This window comes from Phymastichus coffea, unplaced genomic scaffold, assembly GCF_024137745.1.
Source record: "Phymastichus coffea isolate CEN01 unplaced genomic scaffold, Cenicafe_Pcof_1.1 PCOF00028, whole genome shotgun sequence".
In the NCBI taxonomy this organism is placed as follows: Eukaryota; Metazoa; Arthropoda; class Insecta; order Hymenoptera; family Eulophidae; genus Phymastichus; species Phymastichus coffea.
Window position 1 is genome coordinate 3067743 of NW_026706839.1, and position 19599 is coordinate 3087341.

At 47.4% G+C, this 19599-nt stretch overlaps 2 protein-coding genes across 4 annotated transcripts; one reads left to right on the forward strand and one right to left on the reverse strand.

The window, feature by feature from the left end:
- The first annotated feature begins 2464 nt into the window (after positions 1-2464).
- Positions 2465-13629, forward strand: LOC131662963 (protein lava lamp-like). Of its 2 annotated transcripts, XM_058932984.1 has the most exons (14): positions 2465-2671; positions 2767-3117; positions 3185-3540; positions 3619-4369; positions 4441-4549; positions 5317-5445; positions 5553-7236; positions 7521-11451; positions 11612-11968; positions 12034-12498; positions 12594-12943; positions 13066-13229; positions 13352-13406; positions 13492-13629. In XM_058932984.1, the coding sequence occupies exons 1-14, from the start codon at positions 2465-2467 to the stop codon at positions 13514-13516; spliced, it is 8934 nt and encodes a 2977-aa protein (XP_058788967.1). In that variant the 3' UTR covers positions 13517-13629. The 2 variants fall into 2 exon arrangements, with proteins under 2 accessions (XP_058788967.1, XP_058788968.1); XM_058932985.1 differs by lacking the exon at positions 13066-13229.
- Positions 13628-19009, reverse strand: LOC131662972 (arylsulfatase B-like). 2 transcript variants are annotated; one of them, XM_058933004.1, is made up of 5 exons: positions 18556-18973; positions 16230-17216; positions 15565-16161; positions 15072-15499; positions 13630-15005 (listed from the first exon to the last, which is right to left on the reverse strand). In XM_058933004.1, exons 2-5 carry the CDS (start codon positions 17214-17216, stop codon positions 14873-14875), a joined length of 2145 nt encoding a protein of 714 aa, XP_058788987.1. In that variant the 5' UTR covers positions 18556-18973; the 3' UTR covers positions 13630-14872. The 2 variants fall into 2 exon arrangements, with proteins under 2 accessions (XP_058788986.1, XP_058788987.1); XM_058933003.1 differs by having other exon boundaries at positions 13628-15005; positions 16230-19009.
- Between the last annotated feature and the right edge of the window lie 590 nt (positions 19010-19599).

Genomic DNA, 19599 nt, shown 5'->3' on the forward strand with positions numbered 1-19599 from the left:
GTTTTTGCGAATGTATAGGAGTTTAAGAAAACACGTTAACTTAGGACTTTGTATATTAACATGTCTAATTAAATTTTAGAGCGTAAAAATTACAATAAAACTATTTTCAGTTGGTAAAATTTAAGGTAAAGCTAGAAATATATTTTTTTCTTAAGAAATAAAAGATTTTCCTGTAAAATTTATCAGTATTACATCGCACAAAATACATTGTATTATTCAAATTCTACAGGGATACAAATGAGTTTTATGTATTTTTTAGATGGTACAAATTAAGAAGAAGGCATTCATATATATATATATATATATTATTTTTTCTAAATCGCATATTTTTCTGCTGAAAGATAGATTTTTGGCTGTTGACGATGAGTGCAGCCACACTCGTCCCGGACAGAGGAAGTGTCAGGGGAATGCGCGGGAGATCACACCAGATTCAAATTTTGCTTCGACACAGACAAATCTTTATTTTATTGGCGTTGTACAGCGACGTGTGGAAACTCGCCCGCGTCGGGGCCCGTGAGCGTCACAAACAGGGCAAGCCTGTTAGTAGAGAGCGGCTGACGCTCCAGGATGAGCAGACGATGATGTTCCTCGGCGGCGATGACACGTGCTGTCGTATCCTGTTGCGGTGGTAGATGCCGGTACGGCGTTCGGGTCGACGACGAGCAGCGGTTCGGAAGATACTCTCTCTTGCCTTGCGACGGGCGACTTTATATAGGCCGCCAGGCCGGGACGCAATCTTAAGAGCCGCTTAAGGATGACCAGACTAACAGGATTATCTGGCCATCATCCCCCTAAGCCTCGTCTCCTAATCCGGCTAATCCAAACCGGAGCCGTTTCTCCCGCCGCGGACCCAGGCCCGCAGGTGGCGGCACCAGCCGGGGCTCGACCGCCACAGATTTTCCGCCGCGCATGCGTAGTAATACGTTAATTTGAATTTCTAATCTACCCTACAAAAATCTTTTTTTTCTCTATTTTTAGAGAGGATACAAATTTCAAAAAAGCATTTTTATGATGGTACAAATTCAAATGAAACTAGTGGTATTTATTTCTTTTAAGATATCAATCATTTTTCTGCCAGGAGTATGAGTTTTCCGAAATATCGTTTTTTTCGCTTTTTTCAAAATATGGGGGGGGGGGGGTACAAATTCTAAAAAAGCAATTTTCGGGTGGTAAAAAATTAAGACGAAGCTAATGGTATATATATTTTTTTAAATCAATCATTTTTTTGCCAGGGTCGTTTCGATATCCGTTAACCGTTTTTTTTTCAAACACGTTATCAGCTGATTCCAATATGTGATGCTGCAAGCTCACATGCACGCACGTATGTACACAAGCACGATGCTGCTGACGCTTCAGGCGGCGCGGCAGCTCGCAGCGGCAGCGGCAGCGGCATCCGACGACGTGGAAAAACATGTCTCCTGCCAGTGACGTGTTGCATTCTTGACATCTCGCTAACCAAATTTCTATGCATAACAACAAGCCAAGGTAAATCTCGTTGATTACACCAACTTTCTATGAATCTCCCTATGTTTGTGTTCTGAAATCCCGATGATAATGGTGTTCATTAATCAATGCATTTCAAAGGAGTTGTAATTTTGCCTAGCAGCAGTTTAGATTCTGAAACGACATAACCTTTCTACCACTCACTCTTTCTCACTCTCTCTCGCGCGCGCGTTTAACGTAATCATTAGCTTTCTTAAAGCGGCTTACGTCATTTTATCGCAATTTATTTAGTTTTACACCCACGGGAGTAAAAATTTCGCTTACTTGCCCTCTAAACGAACGTTATTTAAAAAGAAATATTTTTTAAGTATGTAGAATGATAGGTTAGTCTGCAGTGTTGTCTATTCAGTTTTCTAAGAATTATTTGCCAATTTGTCCTGTATTTTAATATCTATTAATATATTTTCTTCATTGATTATTTTTTATGCATTCGCTTTATTTATTAGAAGATTGATTTATCATATAAGTGCTTATTTTGCTAACACATATGGCAATGTTATTTTGAGTCACAGTCTTAATGTTTATAAAATAAACATTATGGGGGGTTTAAATGTTATTAAAAATAAGACAGTTCGATTTTTTATTAAAGAACAAAAAATAATTCATTTTGGATCTGGAAATTATTGGAATGATTTATTTTTAATTGTTGCATGTTGGAAAATACAATTAATTATGACAAAACTTAATTTTTTTAATAATCTTTCCCATTTTATAAAGAGCTCGTATTCTAAAAAAAATTCACGATTGAGTGATTCCAAAATCAAATTATCCCCAGCTGTGGGAACAGAGAACTCTTGTATGCAAATACTAATATAATTAGTTTACCCTAGTCACATTTCTATCCAATTAGTCTCCGAGAACGAGAGCAGTGGATGACAGTGTGTCTAGCCATTCGACAAACTTTCAATGCCATTGATTGATTGAGTGTTTCATGTGTTGAAAAGTATTTTTTAATAAAATAATGACTTGGTTTTCCTTAATTGTCATTTTACAGTTAGCAATGTGGGGCAGTTCAGAAGAGCCACCCGGCACCATAGAGGCTGGCCCTCCTGAATCAGTGCCTAATTTAAAAGAAACTTGTGAACAGAACAAGAACCAATTAGAAGCTGTGAAGGACATAATGCTCAGAAACAAGCAAAGCTTAAAAAAAAAAGAAGAAGAATTACAGGTGATTCTACACCTACTTTTGCTTGCATTACTTATATTGTACACTTATTATTTTTTTTGAAATTATATCTATACAACATTCTTCTTTCTTCTCAGGAATATGCCAAAAAATTGTCAAAATTCAAAACTCGAAAGGTCTCACGTCCTACTAAAGATGGTGCAACGTCTTCCAGTGACAGTACTCCAAAATTCAAGTCTGAAATAAGCATAACCGAGCTGTCCGATGATACTGTTGATGACATTAGCCAAGCCAAAACACCAAAAGCCAAGTCTTCGTTATTGCAGAGAAAACTTGCAGAAGACAGAAAAATTTTTGAACAACGAAGCAAAGAATTAACTGAAAGCAAGAGGGCTGTTGAGGAAAAAGTTGAAGCATTGAGACAGCAGCTTGAAGAAACATATGTGGCACCTGTTGTGCCTGTCAATCCAGTATTAGTTCCATCTCAGGTATAGTAGGCAGATATTTTAAAGATGTCATCGACGGGTTTAAATAATCATTGTTTTATATTTATAGACTCCCCACAATATTCTAGAACTTAGTAACGTTTTAGACAAAGACAATAAAATTACGGAATTGAACACCAAGATTCTCGCATTAGAAGCTACAATAATCGATCTTCAAGACAATCTAAAAGAAAAAGATTCTGTTATAGATTCTAAAACTAAAGCCATCACGTTAATGTCGGCCGATTTGTCGAGAAAAGGAAAAACGACTCTGGACACTCTAGAAGATACAAAAGATGAAATGCGATCTATGCAGCAAAATTTCGTTTTGGTAGAAGAGTCTTTAAAAATAAAAAATGATAATTTACTTAAACAATTGGAAGAAAAAACTAATCAACTATTCAAATTTGAAGAAAATATTCAAAGGTACGTTTTTTGTAACGATTATGAAATGACTGCGGTATTTTACTCAATAAATTTTTGTCACTTATTGACTTTTTTTAGTTTGACTGAAAAACTTGAAGCCCAAAAAGAAGCTGGTAATGTAAATGCTCATTTCTCACGGTCGACTATGGATACATTGGCCGAAACAAAAGATGCAATGAAATCAATGCAAGAAAATTTTGTTTTGATCGAGTCTTCACTAAAATCCAAAAATGAGCATTTGTTAAAACAATTGGAAGAGCGAGAAATGAAATTAGCTGAGGCTGAGGCAAGAATTCTTAATCTTGAATCTGGTATTGGCATACAGCGTCATCCTGACCTCGACGATCTACTGTATAAAATTGAAAAATTAGAAAACACAAATCGTAAATTTCAAGATGAAAAGTACGAATTGCAAAAGAGTATTGCCGATATGCAAGACAAAATTGTCGCGGGACAATCTGAAAGCGTAGAAGATTCGATTACACAAAAGGATAATAGAATAATGGAACTGGAAGCTATCGTAGAAGATTTGAAGAAATCTAATGAATCGTTAGAAGAAATAAATTCTCAACTTCAAATCGTCAATGAAAAGAATGATGAAATGTCGAAAAAAGTATTGGATTTGGAAATTAAAGTTCAAGATTTGGAGAGCGAAAAAGACAAATTAGCTGAGAAATTAAACACTCAAAAAAGCGAAGCGAGCAAAAACGATGAGGAAGATCAGAAGGCAAAAGAATTGGACGAATTAAATAAAACTATGATCAAATTGAAGGCACAGCACACAAAGAAGGTGAAGAATTTGCAGAAGCAACTGGAGAACTTTAAAAAGGTTATTTTTTTAACATGATCTAAGTATGATAGATGCTTTGAACAGCTATCAAAAGTAAAATTTGTTGGCAGGTATCCGACACAAACGCGGAGTTAGTCAGACTTGGAAACCAGGTTGCACTGTTGGAGGAAGAGAAAGGTAACCTTCAGCTGAGTCTGGTAGACTTTGACGAGCTTAAAGGTAGGAAGCAGGACGGACTGTTGTTGTGCCGTTATTATCTATCGTCTCCGTCTTTCCAATTTTTTTGAATATACGCTTGATTTAGTTAGAGAGAAAGTTCCAGATTGATCAAATCTTTCGAAATTCTCCTATTATTGACGATTACCATTTTTACAAGATCATTTTTTGTTAAAACAATTATGATTGTATCATTATTATTCATATTTGTCTTACATATCTGAATCGCGAACACTCCCGATGAAATGCGAGTTGGGCTTTTAATTTTGTTTTGGTGATGGACGTATTAACATTAACAATCAGAAGCGAATTTCATGGAAATGTAAAATATTTACAAGCGTTGATGGAACCTCCTTTACTTGTCAAAGTTTGCTAAGCTCTTATTTTTATTTATTTGATTTTCAAAAGCTGCGTAAGTTTTTATTTGCTTAAAGAATATTGCCAAGATTCTTGTTTGATTTTTATTTGCATGGGATTTGTGTACATTCAAATTAATCGGACCAATCAGTCACGCAAAAGAAATTAAATAATATGTTGAAAATTAGAAAACGGGTATTAGCCAAAACTTCCTACTGTACAATGGACAACACAGTAAATTTTGCTTATTATTGCTAACTAAAGTGTACTGTAAAAATGTCGAAAGTATTAATGAACGTAAAAGTTGAATGCTGTACAAAGCTAATTGAAAAACTACATAAGAAAAAGCTTCTTTAACAAATAACAACGAGAGGGTAAAAGTACAATGTTAGGATGTAATACGGTATGCGCAGCGTCCACGAGTGAATGGAAGGAGCGAATCGGCGACCTTGAAGGTAAAGTCTCGGCTCAGGCAAAAGAGATAGAAGCCCACATCGAGGCCATTGCTATCTTAGAAAATCAGAAGCTGGATCTGATGCAAGGTAAGGCTTCCATTGGATTAACATCTTGGCGTAAAAGCTAGCTGTAACGTAGCCTACCCTTGATAAACGAGCCAGTAGCGACTGATACACTCTTATAAATATTGCAGAACTACACGCGGTCAGGCAGGAGGTGTCGGATTTAGAAGCTGAGAACGCCGAGTCTGACAACCTCCGCGTGAGCGCTGAGATGAAGGTGGTCAATTTAGAAGAGGAGTTGGAATCGTTAAACAGGCTGAGCAAGCAGCAGCAGCAGCAAACAGAGGAGTTGCAGAAGCAACTGGAAAGCTCGAGCCAGGAGAACGAGCGCCTCGCTCTGAAGATCAGCAAGATCGAGGAGTTGAAGAGTTCGTCGGAGTCGTTTGTCAAGACAGGCTCTAACGTCGATTCTACCGAGTCGTTCGAGGCGCTTACGACGGATGCCGATAAAACTGAACTGCTGCGCAAAATCGACGTGCTAACGCGCGAGAACGGAGTACTGCTTGAGAAGCTTGCGCGCTTCGAGGAGAAGGCCGCTTCCTCGTCGGAAGATAGTGCTGGCTCGACCGAATCTTTCGAACGCATAGCTCCAGTTTCGAGCGAAGAGCTACGTCAAGAGCGTGAGACTTCTAGCAAGCATGAAGTCGAAGAGGAGGTAACGGTAACGGTTAGCGTTAATACGCAGCAGTCGTCTAAGCATGCCGACCTATTGGTGAGCGAGTCACAAATGCAGCAACAACAACAGCAACGGCAGCAGGACGAGGACAAGGCAAAGTTTGCTCTACTCGAACAGGAGATCAATCAGTGCAACGCTGTGATAGCTGAGCAGAAGAGCGAGATCGAGGATATGAAGTTGAAGTTGACCGAGAAAGAGGAAATGATCGAGCGTCAGTCTAATCAGCTATTTGGCAACCAGTCTGACCAGGACGAGGTACAGGCATTGCGTCGAGAGCTCGAGGACAGTGCAAGCCTCGTGGCTGAGATGCAGCGGAAATGTGCCGACATGCAGAGCAAGATAGACCAGCTCGAGCAGAGCAAGCTGAACATTGAGGAAGGCCTACGTGCCCTTGAAAACGAGAACAGGGCTCTCGCGGCACAATCGTCGAGCAAGGAAGTGATCAAGGAAGAACTGGACGCGACAATCGCTAGCTTGGAGAAAAGAACCGCCGAGCAAAGCGAAACGATCGCTGGCCAGGAAGCTCTCGTCATCCAGTTGCGTGACGACCTCCAATGCAAAGATGAAGAGTTACAAGCCAAGGTTGCTCAGCTCGAGGGTAATCTCGTACAGATGGATGATTTACGGGATCAATTCTCCAAGCTGGAGGCTCAGCTGCAGCAGCGCGATGCAAGTCTTGTCTCGCTTGATGAAGAACTCGGTGTACTCAGGAACAACTCCAGTCTTATCGAGGAAGAGTTATTTACCGCGAGACGACAACTAGTGGAACTACAGGACAGACTAGAACGTAGCAAGAGCGTGGAGGAGTACAACCAGGTGTTGGAGAGACTTGGCGAACGTGAAATGCAAGTTGACGAACTGGAGTCGAAACTGTCTCAACGACAAGCCGAGATAAACGCTCTGAAGTCCTTTGCCGAGAGTCTCGAGGCCGAGAATAGACAATTACGTAACCAGCTGCACGAGGAAGAGCGCAAAACGGCAGACCTACTCGAGAATCATCAAGCCCAAGAGCAGTCGCTTCGAAGCGCCGAGCTCGCCAAGGCCGAAATTGAGAATCGACTGTTGGACCTCCAGGCTGTACATGAGCAGAATCTGCGTCATGCGAGCAATATTAGCCAGGAGCTTCAGGATGCCTACCGGTATGATGGAATATACATATTTTATGTAGTTAAAATATGTATTTATTTTTTTGTAATTTATTTATAATTTACTTATTTTTTTTTTTATTCCCTTTTATAATCTTACAGTAGATTTACATATTAACATTGTCTTAAGAAATTCAATAAGAACTTGAAAATTAATCTCGTTAGTTAAAAGATAAAAACTATCGTATGAATAGAATTTTTTTATTTATTGAAAAAAAATTTTTCCCATTGCTACATATTTTGGCTTTTATATTAAATATTCACTAATGTTCGCATAGGATGCTCGAGCAGTTGAAAAACAAACACAGCGAGGATATGAAAATGAACAACCGTAGACTTGAGGATCTGATGGTAGAGTTGGAGGCACGCAATAGAGATCTTACGAGCATACAGAATGAACTCGACGAGAAAAATAGTCTCGTGCAGGCATACGTTCCTGATGAAGTGCGCCAGGTTCTCGAGGAACGAACCGTCGAACTCGAAGCCAAACTAGTCGAAGCGGAAGAGAAAGCCCAAACGCAGCTCGAGAAGATGAAAAAGTACGCCGCTCTGGCCAAGAAAAAGACGACCCAGGTCGAGGAACTTGAGGCCAAGCTCAAGGAACTCGAAGACAATCTTGGCCTGGAGAAGAGTGAAAAAGAGGCGCGAAATCGGGAGCTGCAAGAGTCGCGCTCGCAATCTCAGGAGAAAGACAATAGAATCGTTGAACTTGAGCAAGAGTTGCAGCAAGCGAAAAACGAACGTGACGAAGCCACGCGTGATGTCGAAGTCACGAAGTCACAATTGAACGAGGTCCATGACAGACTGAGCTCGTACGAAGAACAGCTGAAGGAACTCAGCGAAGCCAAGGACAACGCTCGAGAGTTGGGAGTGCGCATGCAGGTAATGGAAGCTGAGTACATGGAACAACTTGCCGAGATCAATTCACTGAAGACCGGCAACGGGATGCTATTGTCAAAGCAGGCTCAGATAAACGAGCGTCTTGAGAACGTGGAAAAGGAGTCTGAGGAACGGCGAATTCTTCTGGAGAAGCTGGAGAAAGAAAAGGAGATTGAAGATAGCCGAAAAGCCGAGAGTGCGACGCGGTTTCAAGAGCTCGAGGCAAAGTTGCACGAACGAGACGCCGAGATTGAAAATCTCGACAACGAGCTGCACAACTCTATTGATAACCTCGTGCAGATGCAGGAGAGCTTGCGACTCAATAGCGCCGCGCCCCAGGCTGCTTTACAGCAGTCGTATGACGAGCTTCTGACTCAGTTTAACGTGCTGAGTGCGAATAGTGAAGAAACCAAGGCCAAGCATGAATTGCTGATCAAGGAAAATGAAGGATTGTCGGAGCGAATTATTAGGCTGCAGGAACTTAACGCCACCATGCAGGAGCGGATTCAGGCGGTGGAGACTGAATTGTCCAAAGATGCAGAGACCGCGGTTACCCTGGAAGATTTGAACGCTCGTTACAGCGAGCTGCTTCGTCAATTTGATGTGCAAAAAGCTGATTTGGAGAGCGCCAGAGTCAGATTGCACGAGGCGTTGGCTACCAGCGAAAACAGCGAGCATCAACTGCGGGCACGTATCTCAATGCTCGAGCAGGAGAAACACAATCTTCTTCGAGAGATCGTCGTTGAGGCGAATGCTGCAATGGCTGCTGAGGGTTGGGGTTTCGACGAAAGTTCGCCGATAATTGACGTCGCGGCATCTCAACAACCAATTGTCGAAAACGTGGAAAAGCGCCAGAAGAGAGAAATCGAGGTCGAGTCCGTCGCAGACGACGCGGCACCGGCACTGTTTGATCCCTCGGTGTTTGGTGCGTCTCCGCCCAGACCTGGCAATCTCGATGGCCTACTAGGAAGTGCAATACAGCATGATTCGATACTGCAGCCGGATCTCGAGAGGAGTACAACGGAATTAGAGCAGCTGAAAACTACGGTAGCTTCGTTAGAAGCAACTTTAGCTACTAGTCATGCCAATCAATTCCGACTTGACTGTGAAATTTCTTCGCTGAAAGTGGAGTTAAAGCGCACGCAAGAATTTCTCCAAGAGAGGGATACACGTCTAGGGGCCATGGATAATTTCCTCGAGCAAATAAAGCACGACAAGGCTGAGCTTGAGCACGCGATAGACGTGATTTTGAGTAACATGGGCGTCGCGCAGGATTCGCTTAACGTTACCGAGAAATTAAGTCACTTGAACCAAAGAATAGCTGACTTAATTCAAGAGCTGAATACTGTGAAAGTCGACAACGAGCAGTTGAGTGCAGCCGAGGAAGTGTGCAAAAGGCGAGCACTCGAGCTCGACAGTCAGCTGAAGGTTGCTAATGAGAGTGTCATCATTGCCGAGCTGGAAGAGCGTATTGCTCGAATAGTAGGTGAAAGAGATCTGTTGCAGCTCCAATTGAACGACGCGACTCGCTCGTTCGATGATCATAAGATCGAGTTGCAGGAACAATTGAACGCGCTGGTACAGGAGAAGAATCAACTACAAGCGCAGCTTGCCTCTACTGAGTCAAAGCCAGTTGCAAACATGAACATTCCGACAACGGTGGAGGCGAATCCACAAGGTGGTGACAAAATGCTTGCATCTATATGGGACGAGAACGAGGAAGATCCTTGGGGCTTTAACGATAAGGCAACGCATGAAGCTCACGTTCATATTCCCGTTGTTCCGAGTGCCGAGCTTCAACTTCAGCTCAAACTCGACGAGTTGGAGGAAAAATTATCAGAGTTGGCGGAAGAAAACACGAAACTCCGAGAAGAGGGTAAGACAGCGCAGCTGAAAAACGTTAAATATGTAAAAAAACTAAAGGAATACAAAGTGCAATTAGATAGTGTGCAACGTCAATTAAAGACACAATCGGCTTTGGGTGGCTTCGGTGCTGATCTAGATTCCGCCATCGAGGAGGAACTCAAGAATCAAATCACCGCTCTAGAAAAGGCACTAAGCGAGGCGAAAGAGGAAGGCAAAAAAGCTCTTCTGGAGAAGGATAACTTACTCAAGAGAATAGACGTGCTTACCGCGGCTACTGAACGCTTCACCGAAGCTAAAGAGAAGCAAGACACCGAAGTACACATCTGGCAGATGAGGTACAAAGAAATCGAGCTGAAATTGCATCAGATGGAGGCAGCGACAGATCAGGAGTCGTCGTCACTACCTCCGGTGTCGAGCGCTGAATCTGTTTCTAATGAAAAATATGAGCGAGAGATAAATGAGCTCCGAGAAAGTGTCGAAGGTTTGGCAGCGGAGAACGACGAACTACAGCAACTACTGGAAGAGCAACGCTCCAAGAGACAGACTTTGCACGACGATCAGGCGGCTCGACTCGACGAGCTGAAAGCTAACAATAATGAGTTGATTTCACGACTGGACGAGCTGCAGGCCAAGAATGCCGAGTTAACGACGAACAACGATAAGCTAAAGAGTGACTACGAAACTTTAAGGCGCCAATACGAGCAAAGCTTGATGGATGCCAACGAACAGGTGCAGAACACTCGTCAAAATTTCGAGCTTGCCAAGGCTGAACTCATTGAAAGAAATGAAAAACTAACGGAACAATTGCGATTGGTCTTAGAAGAGAAAGAGTATCTCGAGACCAAAGTTACTGAACTGCAATCAGATTTGAAGCAACTGACCGTCTTGAAGGACCAATTCCAAGAGAACCAGGCGATGATGGAAGGCAAACTTAAGGAGCTCGAGCTTTCAATCGAAGGTTACACGGTCGAGGTGCATGAAAAAGATGCGCTAATCCAGTCGTTGCTAGCTCAGCATGCTCAAGCGATGGATGCATCAACTCTGCAACTCACGCAAGCCCATCAAGCAATCGCTAATCTCCAGTCCGAACACAGTCAAAAAGAATCTGACGAATTACGCAGGTTGCAAGATGAACTGAACAACGCGAGAGTTGACCTGGAAGATACGAAGGCGAAACTGCAAGTCGCGTTGCAAGAACAAAGCAGTAAAAGTACCGTTTCAGCTGAAGAAAACATTCCCATATTTACATTCGAAAGCGACAGCGACAGCAAGGAGATCAAGAGTTTACGAGCCGAACTTAAAGCTAAAGAGTTGGAGATCGAGCATCTGTCGTATTCGCTGAACGAAGGCTCGATGACGCGCTTGGTGCAAGAGTTGCAGGACAACATAAACACTCTGTATAACGAGAAAGGCGAACTAGAGGATCGCTTGGTTGAGAAAGACAAGCAGATCGAACAATTAAAGGTAAGATAAAGCAATATATCTAACTATTTTAGCAATCTAAAAATAAATTTGATATTACTGAATTAAAAGAATATTATTCTGCTAATTATATGAAATTCAGTGTATATTTAAACTTTGTAAATCCTTTATACATTCTTTAAAATATTACAAATGATTACAGAAGTTGGTATTAGACGAAGAAGAACGCGTTAAGAGATCAGCGGAGGATGACGACGGACGTATCGCCGAATTAGAGAAAAAATTGTCTGAGCGTGAGCGCGAGATCATCCAGCTGAAATCGGAGTTAGACAGGCTTGGCAATGATCATGAACACGATCAACAGAGAAACGAATTGTACGAGAAACAGCGTGAGCTGGAGAGTCTCAAATTCACCGTGTCTGAGCTGCAGAGTGAAGTGGCTAATCTTCGAGGTCTTGAAAGACTAGCTGCCGAGGATAAAGCGACAATTGAAAGGCTCGCCTCGGAGAAAGAGAACATCAGGAGACAAGCCGAAGGCGCAATCAACGACCTACTTCGGGTAACTAATTTACTAATGATACGTGTACTTGCAGCCCTAACGTAATTTTCTTCGACAAATTTTAGCAAAAAGAAGAGGAAATAGGTTCTCTGAAAGATCAATTAGCGGCGGAGAGACAAAGTCTATTGGAGCCTCTTAATCTGAGAGAGCACGATTTGGAAAATTTAAAGATCCAAATTGAGCAGTTGGCGACGGAACTCGATGCTTCTTTCGAGTACAGAACGCAGCTAGAAACAGAGCTGGCCGAGCGTGACAGGAGACTGGCCGAATTGAGTATCAGTAAGGATACCGATATTTACAACCTCGGTGTTAAGCTTAACGAGACGAACACTCGCCTCGAGGAGCTATTAGCCTTGAGTGAGGAGGAGCAGCGACAACTGATCGAATTAAGACAGTTGCTACAAGTCAAGGAGCAACAGATGATCGGTCTACAACAGCAACTTCAAGAGAAGACGAAGGAGTATGAGTTGATTCAGCTCGCGCTTCAACGCCACGTTGGCCAGACGGAACATTCCGCCGAGGTTGATCAAGTACGTACATTTTTCTCACAACTTTCATCATAGTATTTCATTTCCGAGCTTGTAAGTCAACAATTTCTAATCGCCATTATTCTTTATTTTTACAGCTACAACACAGCACCAGCGATTCGATAGATACATCGGCAGCCAACGAACTCGATGTTGCGCTCTACATGCTTCACCAGCGGGACGTTCGCTGCGAAGAGTTAACTCTCGAACTGATGCAGTTACTTGAGGAACGCGATACTTTGCAGTTGAGGCTATCGAACGCGATACGCGTTAACGAAGAACTGAGAAAATACACGACAACCAGTGGCTCAAGCCCGAAGAAGGAATCGTCGACTACTGCATCCCTAGTCGAGGATCCTTTGCCTTCCAGATCCGAAGGTCCAGTCGAGATAGCCAAGGAAGCCATAAATTCGCCTATCGGTGAAGACAAGAAGGCTCTAGCTCTGAAGTACGTCGTTCGTTATTGCTTCCAAGTTCAGCCCTTTGCTTTCAAACTCATTGTTCCCTATGTAGTTGATGCAAGCCAGTATAAGCTAGAACTTTTTTTCTTCTTTCCTAATTGCTATCTAGGTTGTCGCAACTGAAAAGCGTGCATCATACCAAAGACGTGAGACTACGAGACGATCGGGAATTGAGGCACACCCAACAAATGTCGCTGCTCGCGCACGAAGACGCACTCAAGACTTTGCCGCCCGAAGCTGCGGCTAGACTGGTCAATGCTAATTACACTGTCTGTACGTATTTGACCCTTACCCTCTCGTACCCTTTCTGCCTTCCTGTAGAGCTAGATCAGTATGGATTCAGCTCAATTTTTCATCACGATCCATTGCTATTTAACTCTTCTATTTCATTACAGCGCGGGACGTTCAGAGTCAATCGAGTGTTCTTCTGAATTGGCTGTGGGGGAAGAGGTGAGTCGAGACGACATACATCCATTAACTGGAATAATTTTTCAATCAATAATTCATGTATTGCTTTTTTTTGCCGTATATCTAGCACACCGAAGGTGGTACACATGTGATTAAAGAAAAAGAGGAGCAGTCGAAGCAATAAAAAAGCCCGAGCTCGTTCGACCACTTTCAATTAACATTCCAGCGTAGAGGAAACAATCCAAGGCCGAAGATCGACTGTGACCCAAAAGCTTGCCGTGCTCGGCGTGATCGATCTTCCGCAATGTCTTGTAGGGATTCTCTCTTTTTTTCTGCCGAGTCGTGCTTCTCAACCTGTCCTCTATACAAGGGCGACGCGAATATGTCTACCAACGTTGGGTGTGCTTGTTGCCGTAAAATAATACTTGTATAACAAGGGAACATTCATGTACGGGGATCTTGCGAATCTGTATTATAAGTACTAATATACATATTATACATATAGCTAGAGAATGTCGTTTCGTGTTTAAGCATCGAGGATAAAAAAAACAAATAACTTTGTATTTAAAAATTGCCTTTTATAGTTTTTCTGTGATTCGACAAAGGGAAAAAAATAATTGTATATTAAAAATTAACAAGAGCTTGCATATAAGAAATACATACCATGTCGTGTCCCTCGAGCTGACGCACTACATCACTTTGGATTTTTCATTTGTTTTTTATATGCTAATGTGTGAGAAAGTTTTGTTAGAACGAGAAAAGAAAAATTAGTAAGCGCATCCGCTCGAGGTATGTCATTAATTATGTGTACAAGTTTTTCGCTTCGGAGGTTAATCTGCTTATTTTTGACCATATACTATTTAAAATGACGTGTTGTTGTTGTTGTTGTTGATGATGATAGTGATTGCTTATTAATAAATAATATATAAGAAATCAATGCAAATATTGCCAAGTATATCGAGAATGAGATAAATTTTTAAGAAAAAACAAAGTGCTAGTTTCAATTTTGTACATATGGTAACAATAAAGAGAGTTTGTCGATCAATAATTACAGTTTTCAGTTTTTTATTACATATGTACAAGCTCGTTGCTAGTTTTGATAATGAGTGTCGACATATGAAAGAAACAAAATTCCATTTTTACCAGGGTAAAAGTATTCCTTCTTTCGGGATGGACGGTCAACGAATTCACTCGCAGCGACGATACACGGAAAATTTCTTAAATGTACAACCAAAAAAGTGTGTACCATCGGGAATGAAGTTATACAGCAGTCGTCCTTCAGAGGTGGAGCGAGCTCGCGTTCGTATAATGTCTGTTGATTGTTGGACGATAGAGTCGGGCGTTGTCGACTCGTCAACGCTACTAACGCGATCGCTAATCGACAATGTAGAGCAACGTCAATCGGGGAAACGAAGTGACTTATCGGTGTGCGACGGTCGTTTGGGACACCAAGTGATCCGAATGACGAGGACGGTGAGCCGCGCTCGACCGGTCCTCGCAGTCCTCGGTCACTCGATGCTCCGCGCGAGGTCCTTGTCCGAGGGCATGTTGCGCAACTCGTTGGCGAAGCTGCCGAGCGTCTTGCCCGGCGGCCGAGCGTCGTCCGGCTTGAGCTCGGTCTGCGGCAACTCGTGGAAGTGCCTGCGAAGAAGCGCGAGTGAGCGTGGGTCAGTCGCCGAAGGGGCCGCGAGTAGCACCGAGGCGTACCTGCCGCGATGCCGATGGCCGCGCGTCTTGGCCTTGAGCTGGCGCTGCCTCTGGCTGCAGCGGAGGCCAACGAGCACGAAAATGCCGAGAACGGCGAGGGCGAGCAGCACCGCGATGACGGCGAGGCCGAGCGGGCCGGGCATCCGCTCGTTCGGGTCCCTGAGTCGGTCCCTGCCGACCTCGTCGTCGACCAGGGTCTCCAGCGGGTCGTCGTCCTGCCAGCAGACCCAAGTGTTGGCCCAGAACTTGGGGTTGGCCATGGGGTCGTTAGGCACGTTGGCCTCCTTCACGGCCGTGAGCTTGTACTTAAGCAGCCGGTTCTCGAGGTGGGCCAGGATGATGGGACGGCTGGCCGCGAGGTTGCGCCGCTCGCAGGGGTCTTCGCGTACGTTGAACAGGCAGGGCGCCTGCTTGGGGTTGCAGGCGATCTGCGGAGGAGAGGCGCGTCAGAGCAGAGCGGAGAGGTGGGGAGGCGGCGAGGTAGTCGGCGCACCGTCTCGTTGGCGGGTACGCGGCAGTGCAGGGTCGCCGCGGCCCTGAGCCGCAGCACGTCCTCGGCCGTGAGCAGCTCGGCGCTGCTCAAGTTGGCGCGGCCGACGCGCCGCGCGCCGTCGCTCCTGATCCGCCGGACCTCGCCCACCTGGCTGGCGGTGAGCAGGCCGGAGATGGCCGTGGCGGCCTCGCTCGCCAGCACGAGCTCGGGCGCGTAGGCCGGGCTGCGGCCCTCGAGGTGCGCGTCCTCGGGCCGGCCGCTCTCGCCGTACCAGTCCTCGCCGTTGCCCACCGTGCCCAGCACGTACTTGAAATCGCCCACGCGGATGGTCGAATAGTTGAAGATGGTGTCGATGTTGAGCAGCAGCTCGTCGCGCGGACTGGCGAGGCCCTCGCTGATGGACGCCCACATGTCCAGGCCGTCGATGCCGCGCGCCCGCAGCTCCGCCTGGCCGGGCAGCCCCGCCGCGGACATGAGAGTGGGCAGCCAGTCGGCGATGTACATGAGGCCGTCGTGCACGCGCTTCGGCCTCCGGATGAGCGGACTCCAGACGGCGGCCGCGTTGCGCACCGCCCCCTCCCAGCCGCTCGCCTTGATCTGCAAGCGTCCGAGTCGGTGAGCGCTCGCTCGGAGCCACGCGCCCTCGCGCCGTCACGGGCCCTTACGCCTCTGAGCGGGTAGTTGCTGCCGCGGTTGTAGTGGATGCCCTGGGTGGAGGCGCCGTTGTCGGACATGAAGACGACGATGCTGTTGTCGAGCATGCGGCTGCGCCGCAGCGCGCGCACCACCTCGCCGACGCTGCGGTCCAGCCGGGACACCATGGCGGCATAGAGGCGGCGCTCGGGGTCGGCCACGTGGGCGAGCCTGGCCACCTCGTCGTCGGGCGCCTGCAGCGGCTCGGCGTCGTTGCCGCTGTGGGGCGCCAGGTGCGCCAGGTACAGAAACATGGGCGGGCCGTCGCGCGGGTGGCGCTCGATGAGGCGCACCGCCTCCTCCGTGAACAGGTCGGTGGAGTACTTGCCGCGGGTGTCGCGCGCCACGCTCATGTTGCGGCGCATGTCGAAGCCGCGGAAGCCCTCGCCCGGCACCGACGAGTCCACGTCGTGCGTGTAGTAGTCCTGCAGCCCGTTCCAGTAGCCGAAGTGCGAGTCGAAGCCGCGGAACAGCGGCGTGTACTCGCGCCTATGGAAGCCCTGATGCCACTTGCCCACGGCGTGGGTGGCGTAGCCGGCCTCGCGCAGGTACTGCGGCAGCAGCTTCTCCGCGAGCGGCAGGCCGCGCGGCTCCGCCTCCAGGATCACCAGGTGCTGCATGCCCGTGCGCACGGGCAGCTTGCCGGTGAGCAGGGCGGCGCGCGACGGCGAGCACAGCGCGCCCGTGTAGTGGCTGTTCAGGATCACGCCGTTGTAGGCCAGCGCGTCGATGTTGGGCGTGGGGATCTGGTCGCTGCCGTGGAAGCTCACGTCGTTCCAGCCCATGTCGTCGGCGATGATCATGACGATGTGCGGCGGCGACGGCGGCGACGGTGCCGGCTGCCCACCGGAGCCGGCAGCTGGCCCGCCCAGCGCGGCGGCCCACAGCAGCCAGGCGAGGCAGCCTCTTCCGGCTCGCATCGCGGATCGCCGTCCGCCACCAACGCCCGGCCGGCTCATCTGCCCATATATACCCGCGTACAGCCCGAAGTTTTCAGCCGAAACTTGCACCCGCCGTGCCGTCCCCCGCGGCCCGACCTCCGCGACGGCCTGATTGAATTCCCGAGAGAGCGCCGAGCCGGAGACCCGCTCTAAATAAGTTCCGAACCTCTTGCCCAACTTATTTGCATTCCAATATACGATTCTCGTCCTTGAGCGCATCGATGCCCCCTCGGCCAGACTCGCTTTCTTTTTCGCTCTCTTTAATTGACAGCGCCGCGTCGTTATTATTCGGCGCCGAGGCGTAATTGGCCGATAATCACCTCGCAGGCTGAAAACCACGCGCATTGTGCAATCCTCATTAGCGCGCCCAAGGATCGCCTGCAAAAGTTTGCGAGGGCAAAACAGCCTCGTGTCTCTCCTCGACTTTTGCCTCGTACGAACATCCGCGCCGCGACGATCGTTCGATATTCATCCGGGCGAGCCTTATGCATAAGCTAATCGCCGACGAAAGCGAGCGGCGATGATTTTCTCACAAACGCCGAGGCACGCCTTCGGCCGAGCCTCTAATTACTCCATTAACGACGATTCCAACGTTTTTCTTTTTCTATTTACAATCGCGCCTCTATCGGCGAATCACCGTTGCCTCATTTATGCAAAACCGACGCGCGCTCTTTGTTTTTTCTTCCTGATCTCTTTGCCGGACAGACGGAACTGCGACCGCGCGCGCGCGCGCGCGGTCACTGCGGTCGACCGAACGAGTCGCGGTCGCGAAATCAATTACACCCTGGCCGACGCGAGCGCGACGCTTGCCGTTCCGAGGAAAACAAAAAGAAAAAAAAAAAGAAAAGAAAAACGATACTGGCGATACGCAGGCGATCGATTGTTCGGCGAGCGATAATCGGCCCGACGCGTTGCCTCGATTGCAAACTTTTTTTTCTATGCAGGCCGCCGTTTTTCTCTTCGTCGTCGCGGCATCGGAAGGACATTAGCGTGGCAGCAGCGAGCGCCGAGGGCGCACGGAGAGCAGGAAGTAATCAAGCGTTCGGGCGTTTATTGCGGAAGCGAGAGTCGACGAGTCGTCGTCGTCGTCGTCGTCGTCGTCGTGGGTACGTTCCCTGATTTTCATCCTTCGCTGACGAATTTCGCGGCGGGCGACGTAAGTTGGGCTCGACGAGTTTTAAGCAGCTTAACTCTGCGCTCTCTCTCTCTCTCTCTCTCTCTCTCTCTCTCTCTCTCTTTCGAGTTTGCGAGTGGCGCGGTGATGCGCAACAAATTGCGACAGGCGAAGGCGCGTCGGCGTAATTAAAGGTGCCCATCAGCGGTAAGCATCGATCGGAATAACAGAGGAAGGACTGACCTGAGAAGCTTCAGGGGTGCAGGTGTCGGCCGAGAGGTGCTCGAAGCTGGTCGGCGATGCGACTGGAGGTGAGACTCGAGGAGCGGTGAGGCCTTTATTTATCTGTCCGGCGCTCTCCCGCTACGTCGCGACGACGGCGGACCGAAAGGATCGGTGGGCGGCAGGCGGGAGCGGGAGGAGGAGGGGAGAGGAGGGGGTGGCATCCTGCACCTCGTGGCGCAAGCACACGCGCCGTTCCGCCTTGCGGACCTTTGGGCTTATGTTTATTGATGAGCCTGTGGATTTTCCTTTTTCCTTGGCGCGAGCCGCGCTCCGGGCGGTCGGTCGTCCGGCTGCGGTGACGTCGCGCTGCGCCTGCACCGCTTTCCCCCGACGGCCGAGCGATCGTTTTTCCTTTTCTCTTTCCTCGTCGACGTGCGCGGCCTCGCTCTCTCGGCTGCGCTCCGTCGTCCTTTCGACGTTACGATTCGCGATAAAAAACGCCGCCAAGGCCGGTGCTCGTGGCGCGAACCGTTCGAGCGATCTTCTCGTGGACGACGTCGCGCAGACTCGCGATTGTCGAGCGCAGGACCGCCGCGAGCCCAAGTCAGCTAGGAGCGCGAAAGCGAGAAATAGCGCGCGATTGCGGCGCAGCCGGAGCTGGCGGAAAGCTGCCACTTATTTATGCCTGTGCCAGTTTATATTAATTAAGCGTTAATGCAAACGCCAACGTAGGTTTCATCAGATGTCGCCTTCTTTCTCTCTCTCTCTCTCTCTCTCTCTCTCTCTCTCTCTCACGCAGCAATGCACCTTGCATTTCCCGTTCGCGCGCTATTGCGATATCGAAGCGCCGGCTCACCCGCGGACTCCCCGGCAATCGGACTTTTTTGCGGACCGCTCGCCAAGCTCACAGCTCGCAAAGAGACGCGAACGGATTCACACTCGGTACTTTTCGAGAGGAAAACGACAGGGATGAAGTTTGACCGGGCCAGAGGAGGGGGGGGGGGGGGGCAAAAGTTGCGCTCGACGCGTTCGCAGCCGGAGAGTTTGGACCATCGGCGGCGG

What these genes read in the sequence shown, in the direction of transcription:
- LOC131662963 (XM_058932984.1), top strand. Translation starts at nt 2,465, where the DNA reads ATGACTTGGTTTTCCTTAATTGTCATTTTACAGTTAGCAATGTGGGGC. An exon ending in AAAAAGAAGAAGAATTACAG is followed by an intron (nt 2,672 to 2,766) that starts GTGATTCTACAC and finishes CTTTCTTCTCAG; the next exon opens with GAATATGCCAAAAAATTGTC. An exon ending in TTTGAAGAAAATATTCAAAG is followed by an intron (nt 3,541 to 3,618) that starts GTACGTTTTTTG and finishes GACTTTTTTTAG; the next exon opens with TTTGACTGAAAAACTTGAAG.
- LOC131662972 (XM_058933003.1), bottom strand. Translation starts at nt 17,543, where the DNA reads ATGCGCGTGGTTTTCAGCCTGCGAGGTGATTATCGGCCAATTACGCCT. An exon ending in GCGTACCCGCCAACGAGACG is followed by an intron (nt 15,500 to 15,564) that starts GTGCGCCGACTA and finishes TCTCCTCCGCAG; the next exon opens with ATCGCCTGCAACCCCAAGCA. An exon ending in GGCCATCGGCATCGCGGCAG is followed by an intron (nt 15,006 to 15,071) that starts GTACGCCTCGGT and finishes GCTTCTTCGCAG; the next exon opens with GCACTTCCACGAGTTGCCGC.